At 48.1% G+C, this 19,850-nt stretch overlaps 1 protein-coding gene across 1 annotated transcript in view; it reads right to left on the bottom strand.

Annotated features, from left to right (window-relative positions):
• The window catches only part of LOC144170589 (uncharacterized), a 77,226-nt gene extending 64,377 nt beyond the window's left edge, over positions 1–12,849 (bottom strand). Inside the window, exons 1-3 of the mRNA XM_077700477.1 lie at positions 12,711–12,849; positions 2,209–2,309; positions 1,387–1,431 (exon numbers count right to left, since the gene is read on the bottom strand). Of these exons, the coding sequence (XP_077556603.1) occupies positions 1,387–1,431; positions 2,209–2,309; positions 12,711–12,826 (262 nt within the window). The 5' untranslated portion in view covers positions 12,827–12,849. The remainder of the gene's footprint in view (positions 1–1,386; positions 1,432–2,208; positions 2,310–12,710) is intronic.
• Positions 12,850–19,850: the final 7,001 nt, after the last annotated feature.

Genomic DNA, 19,850 nt, shown 5'->3' with positions numbered 1-19,850 from the left:
CATTTACAAAACGTTGGAAGGGGTGCAAAAGATTATGAGCTCAATGCAAATCCATGCTCCTAAAATTCCCAATTCGCGCATTTGGTAAATTTGTTGCCGAAACGCGGAGCATTGATAAGACAGCTGCTTATACCCGTCCAGTCTCCTGAGGCGTCCATGTTCTAGTAATTTTTCTGCTGCATCGAAGACTATCGTGAAACTGTCTCGATGAAGATTATGTGTAATTACCGCCTATGCGATACGCGGCTCCGTCGGGCCACTTACTACTCGTCGGGACCGTCCCCTTAATTTGGTTTCCCCAATCAGGCAGCATTTACAGGCTGCGACGTAATTGCAGTGTTTCTCTCCCCTAATGCAGGTGCGGACGCTACGCTGGTCTGGCCTGAAGCTCTTCAGGAGCTACTAGTGGAGTCTGATCGGGAGCAGTTCCATCTCGTGGCTGAGGTGCCGGCAGAGTTCGGTTATACAAGAGAATGAGGATGTCTGAACTTCGTCCGTGTATGCGAAACCGCGCTGGCGTGTTTCACCTCGGTGATATGGAATATTGAAATTGATATATTAGTAATCAAGCGTGCATCATTGCGCTATCGTCTCTCTCTCTCTCTCTCTCTCTCTCTCTCTCTCTCTCTCTCTCTCTCTCTCTCTCTCTCTCTCTCTCTCTCTCTCTCTCTCTCTCTCTCTCTCTCTCTCTCTCCCCCTCCCTCCCCTCTCTCTCTCTCTCTCTCTCTCTCTCTCTCTCTCTCTCTCTCTCTCTCTTTTCGGAGGCAAGGACCATAATCGGCTTCGTTGTGTCGTACGCTGTATCTGTATCTTGTCAAGGAGAAAAATTTTCACTTTGCTATGATTTAGATGGTTTTCAAGAATTGGGAGTGCAGTACAATTACAGAAATATGCCCGTGTGGTGTGTTCGCGCTCTGAGTCGCAACCAAAATTTATTTAAACGTTAGGAAAACTTATACAAAGTATAGTTTTTGTTGAGCACTACCTTTAGTATGCTCGCCTGGAGTGTTTATACATGGTGAGGGCCTCACGTATTAAACATTTGTACCACCCAAGCGCACGCCACTCTTACCAGCCTCTTTCATGTTGGTTTTGGTGTAAGTTACGGATGTCAGTCCCAGTTGAGCCGGACCGCTCCACTATATTGGATGCTTCATAAACCAGGTGTATTTTCGGCGCGTGAAATCTAAACTTAAACGAAACAATATGCGACAGCTTGGCGGGAACTCATTTCATGGAGCTTTCAAAGCTAACGCTTTAGGTAGCCGTAGATTCTACGATCGTCGGTAAATATTTTTTGTGTGCGTTCGCCATTTCGGTTTATGCAGGGAAGTGTGTGATCTGAGTGTGGAAATGTAGTTATGAGTATCATTTGCTTAGCATCACCTTTCAGGTTCGGGTTGTCGGTGAGGCCAACCGTCACGAGGATCACTGAAAAAAAAAAATGAGGCAGTGTTATTTCTTGGTTTGTCTATAAAATTTCGCTCCCGATCACTACTATTTAAATAATTTCTTGAACGGCACCATGTGGAACAAAGGGCTTAAAATAAGAAAACTGCCTGGTTATGTTGTAAACGATGTTAGAAACATTTATTTTCCCGCCCGAGCGTTGTGAATGTGCAAAATGCTCGTGGTGGCCAAGAGTACAACAAAAATCGTCTGCACACTTTTGGACCTCGGGTATTGATTTATTTACCGCACATTGCATTCATTTCTTTCAAATCCCCGAAACAAACTGAAGAAATGAGCTCTGCATTATACGTATGTTCGAAAACTTATAGGAAAACCTGCTTTGCAAGCGTAGGTATAATCAAACTGCCTCAACGCAATTGAATAAAATTTCAAGAGGTCGTGTTTAAGCAACATCGTATTGAAAGGGAACAGCTTGACAAAAATAAGAGCGAAAAGTGGTGCAAAGGTTCCTCTCTCCAGTGTCCGTTGTATTCAGAGTAGTCCTCTGTAACATGGTGCTGACATTTGTCGGCGAAGGAGAACACGTTCGCTAAAACTCCGTTCTTTTTAAAGAACACTGCAGGCGAGAGTCATGCAGGGGTAAGAGAGAGTACGCGGCTTTGCACTCGGTGGATTAGAAAATATGAGGATATTTCAGCGTTCTTCTAAGTACAGTACGCTGTTCTGTAATATAATCAGCGTAGCACCAGCATGTGCAAGGTATTATATAACCGAACGACAGCACACTCCTCTTACCGTTCTTTGCGTGGTCGCACACGAGCGAATCCAGAGAGACGGAGCCGAGGCCAAATTCAGGACAGGCCTCAGAGTCAGTTGGGCAGCCATCTTCGCGGCTTCTGAAACGAGTTGGAGGACCAGGCTACGTTCACGAGCAATATGTAACGCTCACTGACCATTTGCGCGTACCTATACCCATTTCAAGTGCAATTCAATGCCGTGCTCGGAAAAAAATTAAGTCCGAAAGTTTAAAAGTAGCTTTAGTGCGTATACTTCGTGATATATGTATGTACGGTGAATAGCGTTCCAATTTGAATGAGGTAAACACAAGGCCAACGGGTTGGTTTTCACTAAAGTCAGCTACCGCTCGCCCCATTGGCATTGACAACAACAGCAACGATAACAATGCGCGGCGGTCATTTCAAAGGGACACTGAAATGATTTCTTCAAACTCTTATTTGTGACTGGATTGCGTGGTTTGCCTAACGTTACCCTTCGTGGCATTACTTTATTTTTGATACTCGAAGGCATTGAAAACACCACGCGCCCATGCATGGCCCCCTCGCAGACTACCAGCATTCAAATCACGTTGGGTCGCAATGTGGCCTGATATCTCAGCGCTCAAAATTTCAATTTCCCCCAGTTTTTGGTTCAAATCTGCTTTGCTCGAAAGCAGCTTCGAACGTTTGAAAACTCTCAAAACACGCTTCCTTCCGATTTGAGAGTATGCCAGTGTGCGTGTCGTGACAGTCGGTGGCACCAAGTCGGCGAAGAGCACAGGGCGAGCACGGGACGCTTTTAAAACGCACTTTCAATGGGGTGGAAAAATCCGTGTCTATCGGCTGAAAAAACTCCCTGGAAATGGCGTACACGATGTAGACTTTAATCTGCTGAAATAATGAGACAGTGTTCATACATCTTTTCTGAAAGCTTGCATTGCTTACAGGGAAGAAAGGTGTCGGTGTCTCATGAATGCTTGCCACTTGGTTCAGGTCGCTATTCTCTCAGATAAAAACCAGCCAACGCAAATAATTCATTTCGTTGTACCCCCACCATCCATAAGATTTTATAGTTTAGTTGTATGCGGATAAAGGTGCGGAGATAGAAACAACTAAAGCAGACCCTACCCTCTCTTTTTCCCCTCCCTTAGAATAGGTTAGGGTGTCCCAGCCGCAAAGGATCCGGGAGGTGTGATTCCTAGCTGCACTCGTAACGTTATCTTGGCTTAATTTGGCACTTCTGAAAACACGCGAGTATATGCTTTGACCTGAAACGTTGTTTGGTCTCTCGGAGCTATTCGCGAGGCGTAAGGCTGCGTGCGAGGAACCATCAACGCTTCTTGTCTGGTGGGGGTAAGTAGGTGGAGAGAGGAGCATGCGCCACTCATCGGCTAGCACATCGGGTGAGTTGTGGCGCTGAAACGAAATCGACGAGATGGTGGAAAAAGGGAAACCCTGGCATAAGGGATCAGGAACGGACGTAGTGGGAGGGTATACTTTGTCCCCGGGAGGAATAGGAATGGGCGAATGTGAAATATGACTGAGAAAAGGAGAGAGAAAAAAAAAAGATGTGGTGGTTATGGGAAAAGAGAAGTAAGAGGATATAAGGAAGGGGGAAAGATGGGAGGAAGAAGGAAAGAGGTGGAAAACAAGAAGGAAGGACAGTACGAGAGCGTGGGCGGAGAAGGAAAGAGAAGTGAAGCGCATAGAAGGTGAAGAGATATGATGGGAGGAAATGCAGAGGAGAGAAGGGAAAGGAAAGGGGTACATGAGGGGGAAGAGGAGTCGATGGAAAGAGCAGGAGTGGGGGAGATGATTCAGTGATGGGTCGGAAAGAGAAGATGAGGGGAATGGTAGGATGGATAGCACCCCCAGCCCCCCATGAAAACAGGCGGTCACAGACAAATGTTCGCGTTAATTGGACCAAAAAAGATTGTTGGGCATAAAAAAGAGGATTTACGGGCGAGTTGTTACGGTTCCCGCTTGGTATCAATGGGATGTGGGTTCGATCCTAATACTGGCAAGTGCTTTTCATTTTTCAAGTGTGTTGTAAAAGTGACCGTGTGCCCGCAGGTGCACACAGAAACTTGGAGATGGGTCGGGTACTGATGAAGGCATTGCAGGTTGAAAAACACCAAGTGGTGTAAGCAATATCGTGAGTGTTTGGACGCATGTATCATTCCGGTACAACTGTCATTGATTGATTACAGCTTAATTTACTTTTTGTACAGCAACGTACGCAAGAACAGTGTTGGACCCAATAGGCGAAGTCCAATTAAGGACCAACAAACAAAACGCGGTGGCACTTTGATCACAGAAAATCGTAGCTTCTTAATTAAAAAAGTACAGCAAACATCCAGTATAAATATAGGCGAAAGAAGCTTATACACTTATACAAAAACATGGGCACTTATACAATACACATTGGCACATATACGAACTACTTGGCTCTGCATTTACAGCGAACTGAAACCTTGTATGGGCTTCAAAATGTAATCAATAAAGGTTAAGGATGCTTGTGCTTTTAAAATAAAGTGTGTAACCTAATATTTTAGTATCGATTACTCCACACTTGTGGGCTTGTATTCATTTTTCAACAGTTTCTTTAAGCAGGTGTAGTTTAATGTCTACTAAGTTCTGTTACTTTTTTCTTTTCTGGGATATATCGTTCCATGTTTAGGCCCTAATGAATTTTATCAGTCGCTGTTCGTACATATTACTAACGGGTGCCAGGTGAAGGTTGCCTACAGCAAAACTTCATGTTTGGCGCAATGAAGAATAAAATATCGAAGATACACCAGCGCCTGCATTTTAAAATAACCTACCAAGCGCCAGTGCCGTCCGGCGTTTTTACCGGAGCCCATCATTACATTTGCGTAGCAGAAGTTTTTTCTTTTCATAACCGTAGCGGTGACAGTGTTAGTGATTTTGTTGTATTTCAAATATAAATTATTCCGTACTTGCGCGCTATGATTGCTTCAGTCGTTACCCCACACAAGTGCTAATAGAGAGGCATGTTTGTTTTTCAACTAATGCTTAAGGGCTCTCTAGATCAGTGCAGTCGGTGCAGAGTGCGTGTAATTGGATGCCTGCTCGAGGGACTCCGTTTCTTTGCACTAGTTCCATGTATAAGCATTTCCACCGGCACCACATCCGCGCTTACGTGGCCGAACGTCGCCTTTCACTTTCACCTCTCACCTCGCCTGCGGTGGCGAAGGGCATGTGCCTTTCCGTTCACGGCCAAGAAACCAAGAAAGCTGAAGTGTGGTGAGGCGTTGGCAGCCTGACGTGAATGCGTCAAGCGAGGCCTCGCTAAAAAAAGAAAAGAAACTCAACGGACGCAATTTCGGCTCCTCCGGAGCATCGCAAAAACGCCTTTCGCCGATTTGTCTTCTCTGATTGGTCGAGTCGAAATATCGCCAGCACGTCAAGGCCCGTCCAGCCAATGGCGTCCTGATAAAAACAAGTTGGAGAGAGCAGGCCTTGACGCGCGTGGCGCTTCTCCGGCTGGCGAGTCGGGCCAGCCATTCGCACCGGTTGAATTTCGCCGACGCCCTCGGCGGGATGCTGCAGCAGCGTTTTGATAAGGGAGCCGACGGGTGAACCGGACGCGTGGTCTTGCAGTGCCGCGTCCCGACTAAAGATTGCTTCTTGCAGCTGAGCTCGGTGACGAGCTCAGAGACGCTGAGGTGGGTTGGAAATTAGCAGCGAGTCGCTGGTATGGCTCTCTTCACACTGACTCTTCAGTGCCCTGCTAGCTGAGCTTCTCGAACCACACCGCACATCAGAAGCGCGTAATTGGCTCCCCTCGGCGCCGAATGCAAAATATATCGAAACGTGTTCCTTTTATACGTTCGAAAGACTAACGTGCGCTGTCATTCGTCTGTTATCTGTCAGTTGCTACGTTACTTTACAAGGACCCGAACAATTAGGATCAGGTCCTATGTAAGCTTATTGAATTGACGATGAACGCGAAGACGGACGCTCTAGCAGTTAACTATGCTTTTAAATGTGCTAGGAAACAACTACGAGAATATCGCTGACGTTATTTAGTGAAAACGTCCAGGCCAGAGGAGAGGAGAGAGGAGAATGCAGTTTAATGGTACTGACGAGGTTTGTCCTGCAAAGAGCCGGACATGCTACGTCAGGTAAAAAATAAAACGAGTGAGAAAAAAAAAAGACAAGCAAGAAGGAAAGAAAGAAAGAAGAAAAATAGGAGAAAGAAAAATGAATTAGAAGAATTGGAGTCAGAACCAATTTCAGTAGTTCGGTATAAAACGAAATGTTGATGTATACTCGAGGAAGTGTTCACTTCAAGTTGAACACAGTTCTGATACGGTGGAGTAACCACACGCGAACACGGCAGGTTTAGCATTAGCATATCAGCCATGCTGAATACACACACGCGCAATGCTCAGTTTGCACACCACAGAGGTTAAGAGTTGAAAGATGAGGAACACGGTCCTATATCACACGTATCATCGATGTTCGGCTCCGTTAAAGAGTGTTGACTAGTCGTGACCTATATGGAGGAAGCTGAGAAAGGCTTTCGCCAGAGGAGTTTAACCTTCGGATAGTTAGTACATAACTTTGCATGAAAGCAACAGCGCGTAAGAGGGGACATTAAGCGCCAAGCGCGAGTGTTTGTATCTTCCCCCTCTTTCTGCGCCGTCCGACGTGCTGCTTCTTCCAGCCCATACCAGCCCCAAAGGCCAAAATAGAGACACGTAGCGAACTAAGTAGGCGTCTCCGTATACCTAGTGTAATAAATAAACATTAGTCACTGTAGTACAACGTACATTTGGAATAATCCTTAGTGCGCTCTTGAATGTATGATCTACTTTACGAATTGGGTCCTGTGTTGACCGTATTTAGGCCTACCCTTACTTCGATTTGTATTGTGCTCGAAACCGTTGCTGGGGCCATACTATCTGGGTGTTGCGCGTTTACGTTCTAAATGGTAAAACTTGAGGAATAAAACTTCGTACGTCATGGTAGCACGAGCGAATTTCACGCTAATTAACAAACAAAATGGATGTAGGACGCGGGCATCTATATAAGGACTGCATGAATTTTGGTCTTCATGGAATGTAATGAGATTATTTTGTTTCGAACCTGTAGAAACGAGATGTTCGGCTGCTGTTCCTGTAGTCCCGCATAACGAACAACCGCATCAGGTTATAACGCTTCTCAGAACCCGTATACAAGCAACATCGCTCACAAAGAAACTGAGGGGTGGGAGGTCTCGAGCAAATACGCCGCTTCAAGGAAATACTGTGAAGCGTGCCTTTCCGGCAAGGGAGGCAGCAGACAGGATTTGTAGCAAGCTGGTCGGCGAAGTGCGTTTGCCTTATACGTGTGCACTCCCGGTACCGTCATGGAAACTGTGTCTGTCAGAGCCATTCATATCAAGGAATTGAATCTGCGTACTGCGTATATGCACGATTTTGTGCGGACATAATCAAAGTGTACATGCAAGCACGTTGCAGGTATTTGTCTTCATGAGTCAGGTGTTCGCCGCAGGTTGCGCGGGTTCATCAACGGTAGACTGTTGTACTCAAGGGTGGTCTATAGACCCCCTTTATGTGCCGCGTGTATGCGTGAGCAGAGTCTAAGGTCTAAGCAGAGTCTAAATGACTACATCGACGAGAGAACGCGGCGAGGAGCATATAGATGCCATTATGTCTGACGTGTTACTTTTAAACTAGGTGCAACAAGAGCAAAAAAAGGGGGGGGGGAAGGGGGGAAGCAGTTACTTGTACTTAATTAGAAAATGGGAGGTGCTATGAGAAGGCAGTCTATCGAGAACGCAAAAGAGATGCCTTGTGGGCAATTAATCCTCATACTATAACTACGGTTGTTCGTTTTCGGGTTTTACGCATTTTTTAAAATCGGGGGGGGGGGGGTAGTTTGGGTGCTATTTTTCAAATCGATAATCGAGATAAAATCGGGTCCTTTTGTAAAACCATTCCGAAACTCAATTTTTTATGGCTAAATCTGCAGATATAAAATGTAATACACTAAGTTTGCTTTATCAGAAGGTGGTTCGGACCTGCTATAATTCTGACGGGTAAAATTGGTGCTAGTTTCAAGCTGGAAATAGGGAGGACATCAAGCTTTTCTTGAAAATTCTCCCGAAAATTTGGTGTATCTCTGGAAATTAATCAGTAATGATGACAGTAAAGAGCCTTGATAACATCTAAGAAATAAAACATTCTATTAACAAAAAGGCGGTGATCGATTTTTTACACGTCCTTGTTACATGCATTTTCATCTGCATGCGCAACATGTCGGCCTCCCTTCGAGACCTGCCCGATCATTGAACGTACCTCGGCCGGGAGAAAGTTCTCTCGACATCACATCATCCGTTAACTCGGTACAACAATGTCAGTCCAGCATTTGCCAGCCTATAGGGTAGCGAGCGGCAGAGCCATGCCAATACTCAATGAGCTCTTAAGCTGTGTCTTTGGGGCTTGCTTCCAGCAAATACGTTGAGAACGACGGACCGCTAGTCCGCAACTGTGCAGATCGCTACTTTGAAAAGGTCCATTCAAGGACGAATCGGGTTTAACCTGATTCTTCTGAAGCATGGTCGGGGAGTAAAAATCGACTAGAATCGGGTTTTACCCGAAAACGATGAACCCTAACTATAACGTAGCAAACGAAATCACATTGAGTGAACATGAAGCGCGGGGAAAGCAGCTTTACCGGCAGGGAATATATATGAATAACAAGGATAACAGTAGTCGCGGAAAGTATCCGTGCGACAGCTGTGTTCTAAGTTTAGGAGGTCCCGCACTGTTAAAAAAAAAAGGTTGTGGCATTCACTAGCGGGACACTAACAAGTTATTTGTCCCAGTATACTCTAGATACGTAGTAACTGGAGCTAGTAAACGCAGCACCTGTCATGATTACTAACTGATGCAGGCCGTAAGCATCACCACCTTCACTAGTGAAGTCCCAGCGATAACACCCTTCTGAGCTACATGCGTTTACTGATTGGCCATGCTCAAACTAGTCGTAAGCACGACCTTAATCTAGTGTATACTACTTCCTACACCCAGTTGATTTTTTAACCATGCAGTTGCTAGTGGCGGAGCCTACATACGTTACCGTGGGGTAGGTAGGTTCGTAAAAAGTTAGTAAATACGGCCGTTACTACCCTTTTACTACCTTTCTTATTAAGAGTGCGAGGCAGTACTGCTCGTGATGCAACAAAGGCATTCCATCGAATACACACTGGGAACGTTGGGAACCGGCCCACTCATACCGTCGCTGCGTTTATAGGAACCTGCAATGAACGGTAACACCAGTCTGTGCTGTTGAGCCAACGCGGTACTGCGCGTAGGAAACAAAACGGTCGTTGGAGAAAGCCATAAAAGAATGGCTTCGTAATCGAAACATCAGGGGAAGCTCTGCAGAGAAATGCGACAGCCGCGGCCAAAGGCTTAGACTACGTGTTGTAAGCTCGAGAGTAAGCGCAGTAACTCGACGAAAGCGGACGGCATAGTGAGGACAAAGAAGGAGGAAAGACGCGTACTGGCGTCTGCCCGAGAATGCTGAGTGAATTGGGGCCCAGCATTGTCCCGGGTCATGTTTACATGCGCGGTTTCCTAAGCTGGCTTAGGACGGCCAATCGCCTTAGCGGGGGAGGCTTTTCCGCGGTCGCTCGGCTCGGCATTGTCGGCCCCAACTCTTTCGTCTCGGTGAGCTTGCGCGCAATGGGACAAGCTCTGAACGGTGGGAGATTTTTTTTGTGTGTGCGGAGAGAAAAATTGCCTTTACGTTGCGCGTTGTTTGACCACTAAATGAAGTGTAGAGCAAAAATGTCTGGATGCGAAGTGGCGCTCCTTCATTCGTTCGAAACTGTAAGCATAGTCCAGAGCTTTGAGTTTTCTTCAAAGCTGGATACTTCTGTTTTAGGAGCCCTGATGTTGCCGCAGGAAATAATAATAATAAAAAAAAGAACGTGCAGAAAGACAGGAGCATAAAAGCTGATGGCGCGCCAGCAGAACGAACGTGGGAAAACGGAATGGAATTCAGTGAACCTAACTGCCGTTATCTTGGGAGGACCAAGAAAGGAGGAAAGCAGCGTGAGAGGTGGGTGGAGGAGAGAGAAGAGGAAGTTTCGTCGAAGTGGCAAGAGAAGATATTTCGACGACATTTTCAGCGAAGCGAGCATTACGCGGCCATATTTACAGTATGTACCTCCGTGTCAGAGCCTTCGCCCGTAGTATACTCACACACCGATTTCGATTATATTCATAAATTAAAAGAAAAACAGTTGTGTCCTCTTTGACCAGAGTGAGTGAGTGAGTGAGTGAGTGAGTGAGTGAGTGAGTGAGTGAGTGAGTGAGTGAGTGAGTGAGTGAGTGAGTGAGGTTGGAGGCCACAGCAGTGATGCAACTTGTAAAAACGATTGCATTTGTCGAGTTTTATTTATTTCTTATGTGTGATTACTTATTGCTGCTGACTATTGGTTAATAATGGGTCCATAGTGACAAGTTTGATATTATGTGCCCTAAAACACAGCAAGTCTGCTTTTTAAACTTGGTGTACAAAAATTACGAGACGCCCAAGGCAACGCGCAAGACCAGTGAGGCTAAAGGTGACGTTATGATTTAACGCATACTTGCACATTTGAAGATTTAGGGATAGACGTTTACTTAAACTTGACAAAATGTTAGGCTTGTTATTGCTGTGAAATAGTGACGCGCTTTTGAGTGGACTCAAAGTAGTTCTCAATCAGACAAGATTAAAAGAGGAGTCCATAAAGGAGCGTGCGCAGATAAGTGGGTTTCAGCAAGACTTGCAATGGCGATGAGAATGACGACAAGTTGATCAGTGAGAGGTGATGGGGGAGGGTTTCGGAAAGGGGGACGCACAGGAGAGTGACGAGCATTACGGCGAGGAGTTTGCCGTTGAGGACCTGTCTGTGATGCTATTAAGCCATTGCTTTTTTTATCTCATTCGTCTCGAGCGCGCGACACTGACTTAAAAATCTGCCGCAACTTCTGGTGTCAGATTACCGCTGTCGAAATAGCAAAACCGACGCACGAGCGTGGGGCAGGGGCGAATGACTGTCGTTCTATACCGCAGGCTTATTTCACTGCGATGCCGAGACTTGCTGCTAGAACACGTAAACGAAACCCGACATAGGGCATGCTTTATGACGGAGGTAACCTTGAATGTCGAAAATATATTGTTATTTCCCGCGGTAACAATCCCCATCAATTACGCCGACGCGATTGTAATTTACAGTATTGGTTTATACAAAGATTCAGGCTTGATAAACACACCATTCACAGAAAATTCACAGGAAGTCCCAGAGAATTAAGCCTACTAAATAGGGTTCCTTAGAACAGGTATGCGCAATGGCTTTAAGGGCACAAAAAAGTAGCATCATTGTAACTGCGCATGCGTGCACCGCACAGCGCACTTTCACGCGCTTTCTTCACGCGTTAACCCCCAACCTCGATGGATTTCAGATTTTGTCTTTGTCTCAGATTTCAAGCATACATCCAGCCTGAATGTTGCGTCTAGACATATTTCTAGCTAATGATTGATGCCGCGTACATGCAGTATTCTAACCTGGCTCCTGTGGGCTCAGCTCAATTTGCTGCGGGGGGAAATGTAGCCACAACTGAAGAAAACCTTCTGGGTATTTCATCTTCTCCAACAAAACTCGCCCCAGTATACGAAAAAGCATACGAAAGGACTCGGAAAAAAAAAAAAAACAAGAAAATAAAAATAACGGTAAAAGTTACTCCGCACCGCTTCAACTTCACACGCACGGCGTACTTGTTAATTCATAAAAAAATTCCAGCGAAGGTGCAAATCAGCCAACTAATGCAGAAAACCGAGATACGACAAGCAGTAAACAGCCATTTCGTCTGTTTATGGCCCACCCAAAGGAAAGTTTTGACATATGACCAGTGCTCTAGGCACGCCATGAACAAGAAAGTAAAGGTTAGAAAAAAATATTCAGCACGAACCACGAAGTTCTGAATTAGTTCTGCTCAAAAACAAGTTTGCTCTACAACGAGACACGCAAATAACAATTTAAATGCTGGCGCACTTGGTTGTATACTTTCACGGTATTACTAATCTAATCATGGAGGCGTCAGGCCACAAATGTTGTTGGTGGCTTAAGACGTGCGAATGGATAAATTCAACGCCGCGCCTCCAAATGTAAGGTCTACATATTACTGACTGTGGCGCTAATTCGTGCACAGTTTCCCCGAAAAGATACACAAGGCGGGAAACAATGTAGCGTCATTCACGGGTTTCGTTCCAAACCAAGGCAAATGGTTGTTCGGCTCCATGTTGTCAAACGCTGTACGACTTTCTCTTTTTAAACGTGGTGATTACGTCTTCTATATATTTTGCGAAGACTTCATTCTCTTGCAAAGTGGGAAATTTACTTGAGCTTCTGTTATTACTAAAGAAAAAACACTTGTCTCGTGCAGGCTTGGTGGTTGGCGCTTTGGAGTAAGAGCGGCTGGTGGCCCACGTACGTACCCTGACAGTTGGGGTGCGGCGGCGCGGCCGATTACGCTGGCAGAAGAGCTGTGGTTGGCTGCCAGCAGCGCCAGCAGGAGCAGAGAGCCGAGCCGTGGAAACGCGGCGGGGCCCATGGCGCTCTCGGCTCAGACTGGCCGGCAAGAGCGGGCATCTCCTGGTCGCCTCACCGCAATCGCCCGCACACCGCTGACCAAGGGTATTCGGGCCCGTGTGGCACGCGTGTCAAGTATCCGACGTCGCCGGCGCGGCCTCCGCTGGCTGCAACGAGCGAGAGCACCTTCTTCGTTTCGGACTGTGACGCCGAGGAGCCCTGAGGCAACGGAGTTATATCTCGTAAAGAAGGAGGAGCGGCCTCAGTCCAACCTGTGAACGTGTAGGCAAACTGCATGCATATCGTCGTCAAACTCATAACAACGTTCGTTATTTCGCTCTTTTTTCATCGACTGCATTATGATCAATGCCTATTTGGTTAGTACTTGCATTTTTCCCGACAGCCTCCTTTAGTCTCGCCCCTGAGAATAGCCAGGGCGACAGGCACGCGAGTGGATCTTGGAGAATACAAGTGCCGAGAAATAAAAGTAAGTGGACAAGGAAACCAAATTGAGCTAAGGAACGACAAGGCCCGTTTTACTGGACACTGGAGCGAGCATGCAAACTTCTGTCCGCTTTCTAAGTGAAGTTGAACAGAAAGGAAGCGTAAATGTGATTATAAAAAAGGGCTCCATAAAAGGTGATTATGAGAGAGGTATGGCAGAGAGGATGATGAAGCGTGGATTGTTTATTTATTTATTTATTTATTTATTTATTTATTTATTTATAGAAACCTTACAGGTCCCAGAACAAGGCATTGTGTAAGGGGGCATTCAAAAAGTTAAATACAGATAACGTACAGCTTTCAGGCAGGATCAGTGCAACAACAAAAAATATGAATTGAAACACATATTTCGAGGTACAAAGTGAAGGATATTTCAAAGTATACGATACTTGTTGACTTGAACATGGCGAAAGAGGGAAGCAGAAAGGACGCAGAAGAGTAGGGTGGACAGGGAGTACCGCAAGGATTCAAATTGCTGCTGTGCTTTTTTTCGTTGCCTATTTCTCTCAAATAAATGTCGGGTAATGCAGGCATACATATATACATTAATAAATACATTCACATACATACATACATACATACATACATACATACATACATACATACATACATACTACATACGCACGTAAGTACGTATGTACGTGTACAGGTTATTTTAGCGCTGGTGATTATACATATTTCCTGGCCCTACGCCGCTCCCCGGCACAATGTGAAGCTTATTGTGCGGCCTTTATTTAATATGCGGCACCTGATGCCTGAAGAATAGCGTCAAAGCCTTCAGAGTAACTGTCAAATTAAAATGTGATGTTTAGGCAGTTGACGCGTGTAATACAGCATATAATAGGCGCGGGAACGTAAAGAGGCAGCGAAAGGGATGCAAATGATGTACAGCATATTCACAATAACTCCGGCTGCCTCGCACCATAGCAAATTAATAATATTTGTGACCCACTTTGTTACTTCTCGGAATTTCTGCCTTTTTTTCCACAGAGGCCATCTAAACGTAATTAATATAATCGCTTAGCTAAAATGGCCATTTTTTTGGCTTTTTTTAAAACGTTTATTTCAAGGTGGTGGCAATTGTATGGCTGCTTTCGGCGCTTTTATGGCGGCTTTTTTTCTGATAACAAGGCCACCATGGTGCCAACCACAAAATATCGTGCGAGAGCACCATACACCACTGCTTATAAACACTTTGCTAAGCTTCGGAGCACGTATACAGTATTCAGAGCGCATAATTCTTATAAAACTCGCGCTAATAGACCACGGGAGGTATGCACTAACACCAGCAACTGTCGGGTTTAGACAGTTTAGACAACTGTCGGGTTTAGACAGACCTTAGTTTAGAAGCTTAGGCCTAACGCTACTCTTTGAGTTCTTTCTACGTGTGCGGGTACATAGAGCTTGAAGAACAATGAGTGTAGTTTATCTAATGTGTACCTGTTGAAAACATTGGACCTAAAGGCGTGACTACAGGCGTAACGCCTAATGTTTAGGCCTAATCTTAGGTAATTTTAACTGTAATGCTGACGACATGGCAAGCAACGTCATGCTCATCGTACATCGAGCTACAGGTACCAAAGGAGGAGGCGGAGGAGGAAGTAACTTTATTTTGTCCAGAGGAAAGGCCTAGTTATGGCCGGTGGGCTTCAAACGACGGCCAAGATGTCTTGGCTCCTAGCGGCGTCTTCGGTCCTCTGGACAACCCACTGCTGAATGACAGGGTCCTCGCTAAGCAGCACGGTCTTCCACTGCTCTTTGGTGTTGATAATAAATGTTCTTTTGTATTGCTGAAGTCTTTTCTTTGTATAGCAGGGCATTTCCAAAGCATGTGTGCCAAACTTGCAAGCTTGGGGCAGTGTTTGCATTTATCGTCACGAATTTCTGGGTGAAAGGGCCTGTAGAGGCCTGGGTTCGGATATAATCTGAAGACGCCTCCATGGAACTTCTTGTTTTTTGGTCAGTATGGAGTCGTCTGCAGGATACTTCCGTCTTTCGCCTCTGTATTGATCGAGCTCGTCCCGGTTGGTGCACAGGCGATCCTTGGCGTTGTCGGCAGGGTATAGAGCGGGTTGCAGGGGCTCTCGGTAGGTAAATGCTCGAGCTGCTTCGTTGGCCCGTTCGTTGCCCTCCAGCCCCGCGGTGTACGGGTGCCCATATTAAAGTGGTTCGGGTGTCTACGTTCTTGTCCTGCTGGGCAAGGACTGGCAGTGCCACACTGGATATTCTCCCCTTTGTGAAGTTGGGAGTCGCTGACAACTTTCCTCGCTTGGGTTGTGGCTAGGGCTAACAGTATGGCTAGTTTTTCACGGAATAACATTTTAGATACGGAGTATCTCATGCTCGGGGCTGTGTCCCTCCCTCCCTTGTCGTCCACCGTCCGCACTCTACTGCGCATGCGCGTCTCTTCAGCCCCGTCAGCGTTTGGGCTGACGTCAGCGCAGTCTACTATAAAACGAAATAGTTAGGCGGCGCCCATTTTCGATCCCGCGACTTTCTGGCCGCAACGGGAGGTACGTGGCGCCCTTCCCACTGCGCTACTAGCCGAGACGAGAGCATGTGCTACGAACGCGCCTTATGTCTTTCACTCATTCAAACTACGTCAAGAAGCTACTGATACAACGAAGGCACGCGAAGCTGAACGTCAACGGAAACGACGAACTGAAAACTAATGGGAACTTCAGTCCACCCCATGGCTGCTTCGCATACTACTCAAGGTTCCCATACGAGAAGATGGTGTAATTTTTTTTCTTTTTCAGGGGAAAGGAGAGTCGCTGGTGCAGATCTTGGAGCCCCTTTCTATGTAAAATGCGTCTTTCGCGCGAACAAATTGTCGTGTTTGGACGGAACAACGGTACTGTGGAAATCGGGTATCGGCGCGAAGATGCATGAGCAGTCACAAGAGGAAGGGAGGCATGTGCTTACTTTTGCAGGATCCTGCTTGTGCTATTGAAAAAGAATTCAGGAAAGCTTGCACTCACACGAAATACTTGAATGGCGAAGCTGGTGTGGGTGATCATTGACGGACACAAAGTAGAGTTTTAGTATCGTTGTGGTGCCGTGGTTTACGTCGGCGGCATGGCATTTCATCGAACTTATGTTGAGCACGGCCAGAGTGAGCTCGTCGTTTTGGTCGACGTTTTCGTACGATACTCTACAAGCGCAACGTAGCGTCTCTAGCGGATGCTTTGCACGTCGAGCCTGTCGAAGCGGAGCGGCCTCTTCTCACTCGGCCGTGCGAAATATCCTCATAGGCCGGGCCACTTAGAGTTAATGATCATCTACAGCAGCTTCAACATTCAAGCCGCGGCTCTCCTACGGTACAGAGCGCATGCGCACGACGACACGAGGACGAACGAACGAGCGGCGTATCCACGCTATGACGTGTCCTTCTCGTTCCGAGCAAGTGTTGCCTCGATACGGCGAACCCTGGAGCTGGCCGATCTCCCTAAGCGGGTATGCAGCATGCTTGGCTTAGCGAACGTGCGCTCGATGCACGCGGTGAACGCTGGAGTTTTATTTTTTATTTTTTTGGCCAATATTAGCCAATCTCTTTAACTGGGTATGCTTAGCTTAACGAACGCGCGCTCGGCATTTTGTTGGTATTTTAACTGCGGACACCACAAACGATTTGCCCAACAGCTTCGCTATTAAAAATATAAGCCCAGGAGTTAGTTAGTTGAAGCTTTTATTTGGCAGGAAGGCCATAGCCGATGAGGGTTGGCCCAAGAGTAGGGAAAAGTTACCCCGCGAATCTGCATACAGCGGCCATCTTGGCTGTTTTCTGTTGTTGACAGACTAGGCCACGACCTTTCGAGCTGGAAATTTTTCTTTATCCTATTTGCTATATATGCTAGATTTTATTGTAACCGCCGCTGTTCATGCCTCGACGCATTCGCCTTGTTGGGACGGATTTTCGTTAGGGAGGGTGAGTGCAAGACAGATGCCGCAGTGGCTAGAGCAGGATGCTTGCGAACTATGAGCTTTGTGGGGAAGTATTCACAAAATAATGGGGTATGCGTCGCCTGTGTAGAAGAAACAGAAACTATGCAGCACATAGTGTTGAATGTGAGTGTATCCACCCAAATCTACATGAGGGAAATATTCCGCTTCCAGAAGCCGTAGGATTTAAGGGTAGCACAGAGGAAGCTAACTTCAAGGCTGTCGAGGCGACGAAAAGAAGATTATAATGCTGGTTGGCGAAAAGCAGAGAGGGGAATATTGCCTAGGACAGTTACCACCTGTAACAGAAAAAAAAAGTATTTTGTGCCTAATAAGCTTTTTGTGCCTGCCCTAAGCAGCGCTATAGTATTAAACCAAAAGTATGAAACATAGGTGTATTAGTCCTTTTTGGTAAGATGACATGTCATCACCCCGCTACAAAGGGGAAACCAATATCAGTCATAATCTTCATCATCATCATCACCCGCTGTGTCCATCATCCCCCCCTCCCCCGTCCGGCCTGCCAAGCCGGCAAGCTGAGTTTCCCCGCGTCACCATCGACTATGAGTTATTCTGGAGGCAGGCCGTGTAGTGTCTTGTCACGTCCTTGTTACCCCGCTGAAATGTGCTTCAACGAATTGCCGTAACCAACTGAGGGAGCCACCCGTCATCTCTGCTGCGGCTCCACTCGGCGCTCGTCTTGAGTCGTGTTCTTTGTCTCCCTTGGAGTCCCAGTATGCTCGTCTGGAAGCATTGCACCGTCAGGGCGTCAAGATATCCCTAGAAGTTCCCCAGGCGGCGGCAAACAAAAAGGTCCTTAACGAGTCCCATTTTCCACCACTCCGCTTGATGGGGTCTCAGCCGCTGCTCTTGCAGCTCATCCGTCTGGGAGAGACCGATGCCGGGAAAGCATTGCTCAAGCGTCTCCGCTTAAGGGTGGAATCTCGCATAAACGCGGCACGAAACACTGAATGAATGAATGAATGAATGAATTTATTGTCAAGAAAACGGAAAGGAAAGACCACCAGCAGGCGTAAATTGTCACACCTAGGGGTGAACACCGGAACGCCTTCTGGTGTGGGAGTTGGGGCAGAGGATGACAGATTCATAGAGAGGAGAGACAGATGATAGAGGTGACATATTTACAGAACACAGGGGAGAGAGGGGCATATTTACAAGTTAACACACACTCACACACCCACACAAAGTCTGGTCCAGAAAAAAAAGGAACCCGTAAAAGTTCACACAATCACTGGGCCAGGTAGTCAAGTGCCAGCCGGAGCCCTGAGGCATCCAGGTAGCCGCCCAGCGCCTCGTGTACGCTCTCCTTCTCCCTGGTGTTTCCGGGCGGCCATAGTAGCTCGTCTAGCGGCCGAGCCCTTCTCCCCAGGGCGGCCAGCAGTTTCGGCCTCCCTGCCGCATACTCGGGGCACTCGAAGAGCAGGTGCGGCAGGGACTGGACAGGTGCGGGGCAGTGCCGGCAGGCAGGGCTGTCGGCCAGCCGCAGGCGGTGCTTTCGTTCCGCCGTCCACACAGCCCCCACGCGGAGGCGCAGGATTGCCGAACGCTGCTGTCGGGGCAGCCGTGCGGCCCGCACAGGTGGTGGGGCCTCTCCAGCAGCCAGCCGTGGGTCCGGGTGCTGTGCCCGCACGTGCCGCTGTATAAGCAGGCGGGAGTCGTCCGCCGCTGCCTGGGCATCCATGGCCGAGGGCATCAGCTCGTGGGCCTCGGCGGCCAGCTCGTCCGCCCGCTAGTTGCCCTCGAGCCCGATGTGGCCGTGCACCCACTGCAGCCGCAGCCGGGCACCCCTGTCTGCCAGCCGCTCCGCCTGCTCGCGCACGCCCCGAACCAGAGGGGAGTGCGGGTCGCCCTCCCGGATGCGCAGCAGAGCCACCCGGGAGTCGCACAGCAGGGCGCAGCGCTCGGGTGCGGGCTCCAGCTCCAGCAGCAGGTCCATGCCCAGCTGGACCCCCACAAGCTCTGCCGTGGCCGAGGATGCGGCGTAGTGCAGTCGGGCCTGCCTGGTGACCTCCCCCAGCACGGCGGCCGCTGTAGCCGAGTCCTGCCGCTGCCGCACAGAGCCATCCTAGTAGGCCAGGGTGTGGTCCTACAGGTCTTTCCAGACGACAGCCCGGGCCAGCTGCAGCAACCCGCAGTGGGGCGTTCGCCGCTTGCTGCGCAGGCCCGGAATCTCCAGGTGCAACTCGGCCGCCAGGTCCGGAGGGTGGCTGGAGGGCCCCATGTCTATGGTGCCCACCACCTGCTCGTACCGGGCCAGCATGCGCCCCATGCGCGAGTGCCGGTGGGTGCGCAGCCGCTGCAGCAGGGGGCCGCCCCCCTCGGCTCGGCGCAGCCGGTCAATGTGGCCCAGGGCCCTCTGCTCGGCCGTCATCTAAAGCGTCCACACCCTTGCCTCAGCCAGCGTCCTGTCGCACTGCGAGTTTCGGGGCAGGCCCAGGCAGGCGCGGACGCCCTTTCGGTGGTCGCCCTCCAGCTGCTGCCAGTTGGTTCTCCGCAGGGTGACCAGCGGCAGCGCGTACATCAGTAGCCCCATGGCCGAGGCACTGTACAGCCGCAGGGCTGTCTGCTGGGAGCAGCCT

The sequence above is a fragment of the Haemaphysalis longicornis genome, unplaced genomic scaffold (genome assembly GCF_048455015.1).
Source record: "Haemaphysalis longicornis isolate Haplotype H1 unplaced genomic scaffold, Haemaphysalis longicornis Haplotype H1 scaffold_2, whole genome shotgun sequence".
In the NCBI taxonomy this organism is placed as follows: domain Eukaryota; kingdom Metazoa; phylum Arthropoda; class Arachnida; order Ixodida; family Ixodidae; genus Haemaphysalis; species Haemaphysalis longicornis.
Note: the sequence above shows the minus strand (reverse complement) of the source record. Positions and strands in the feature narration are given on the sequence as shown.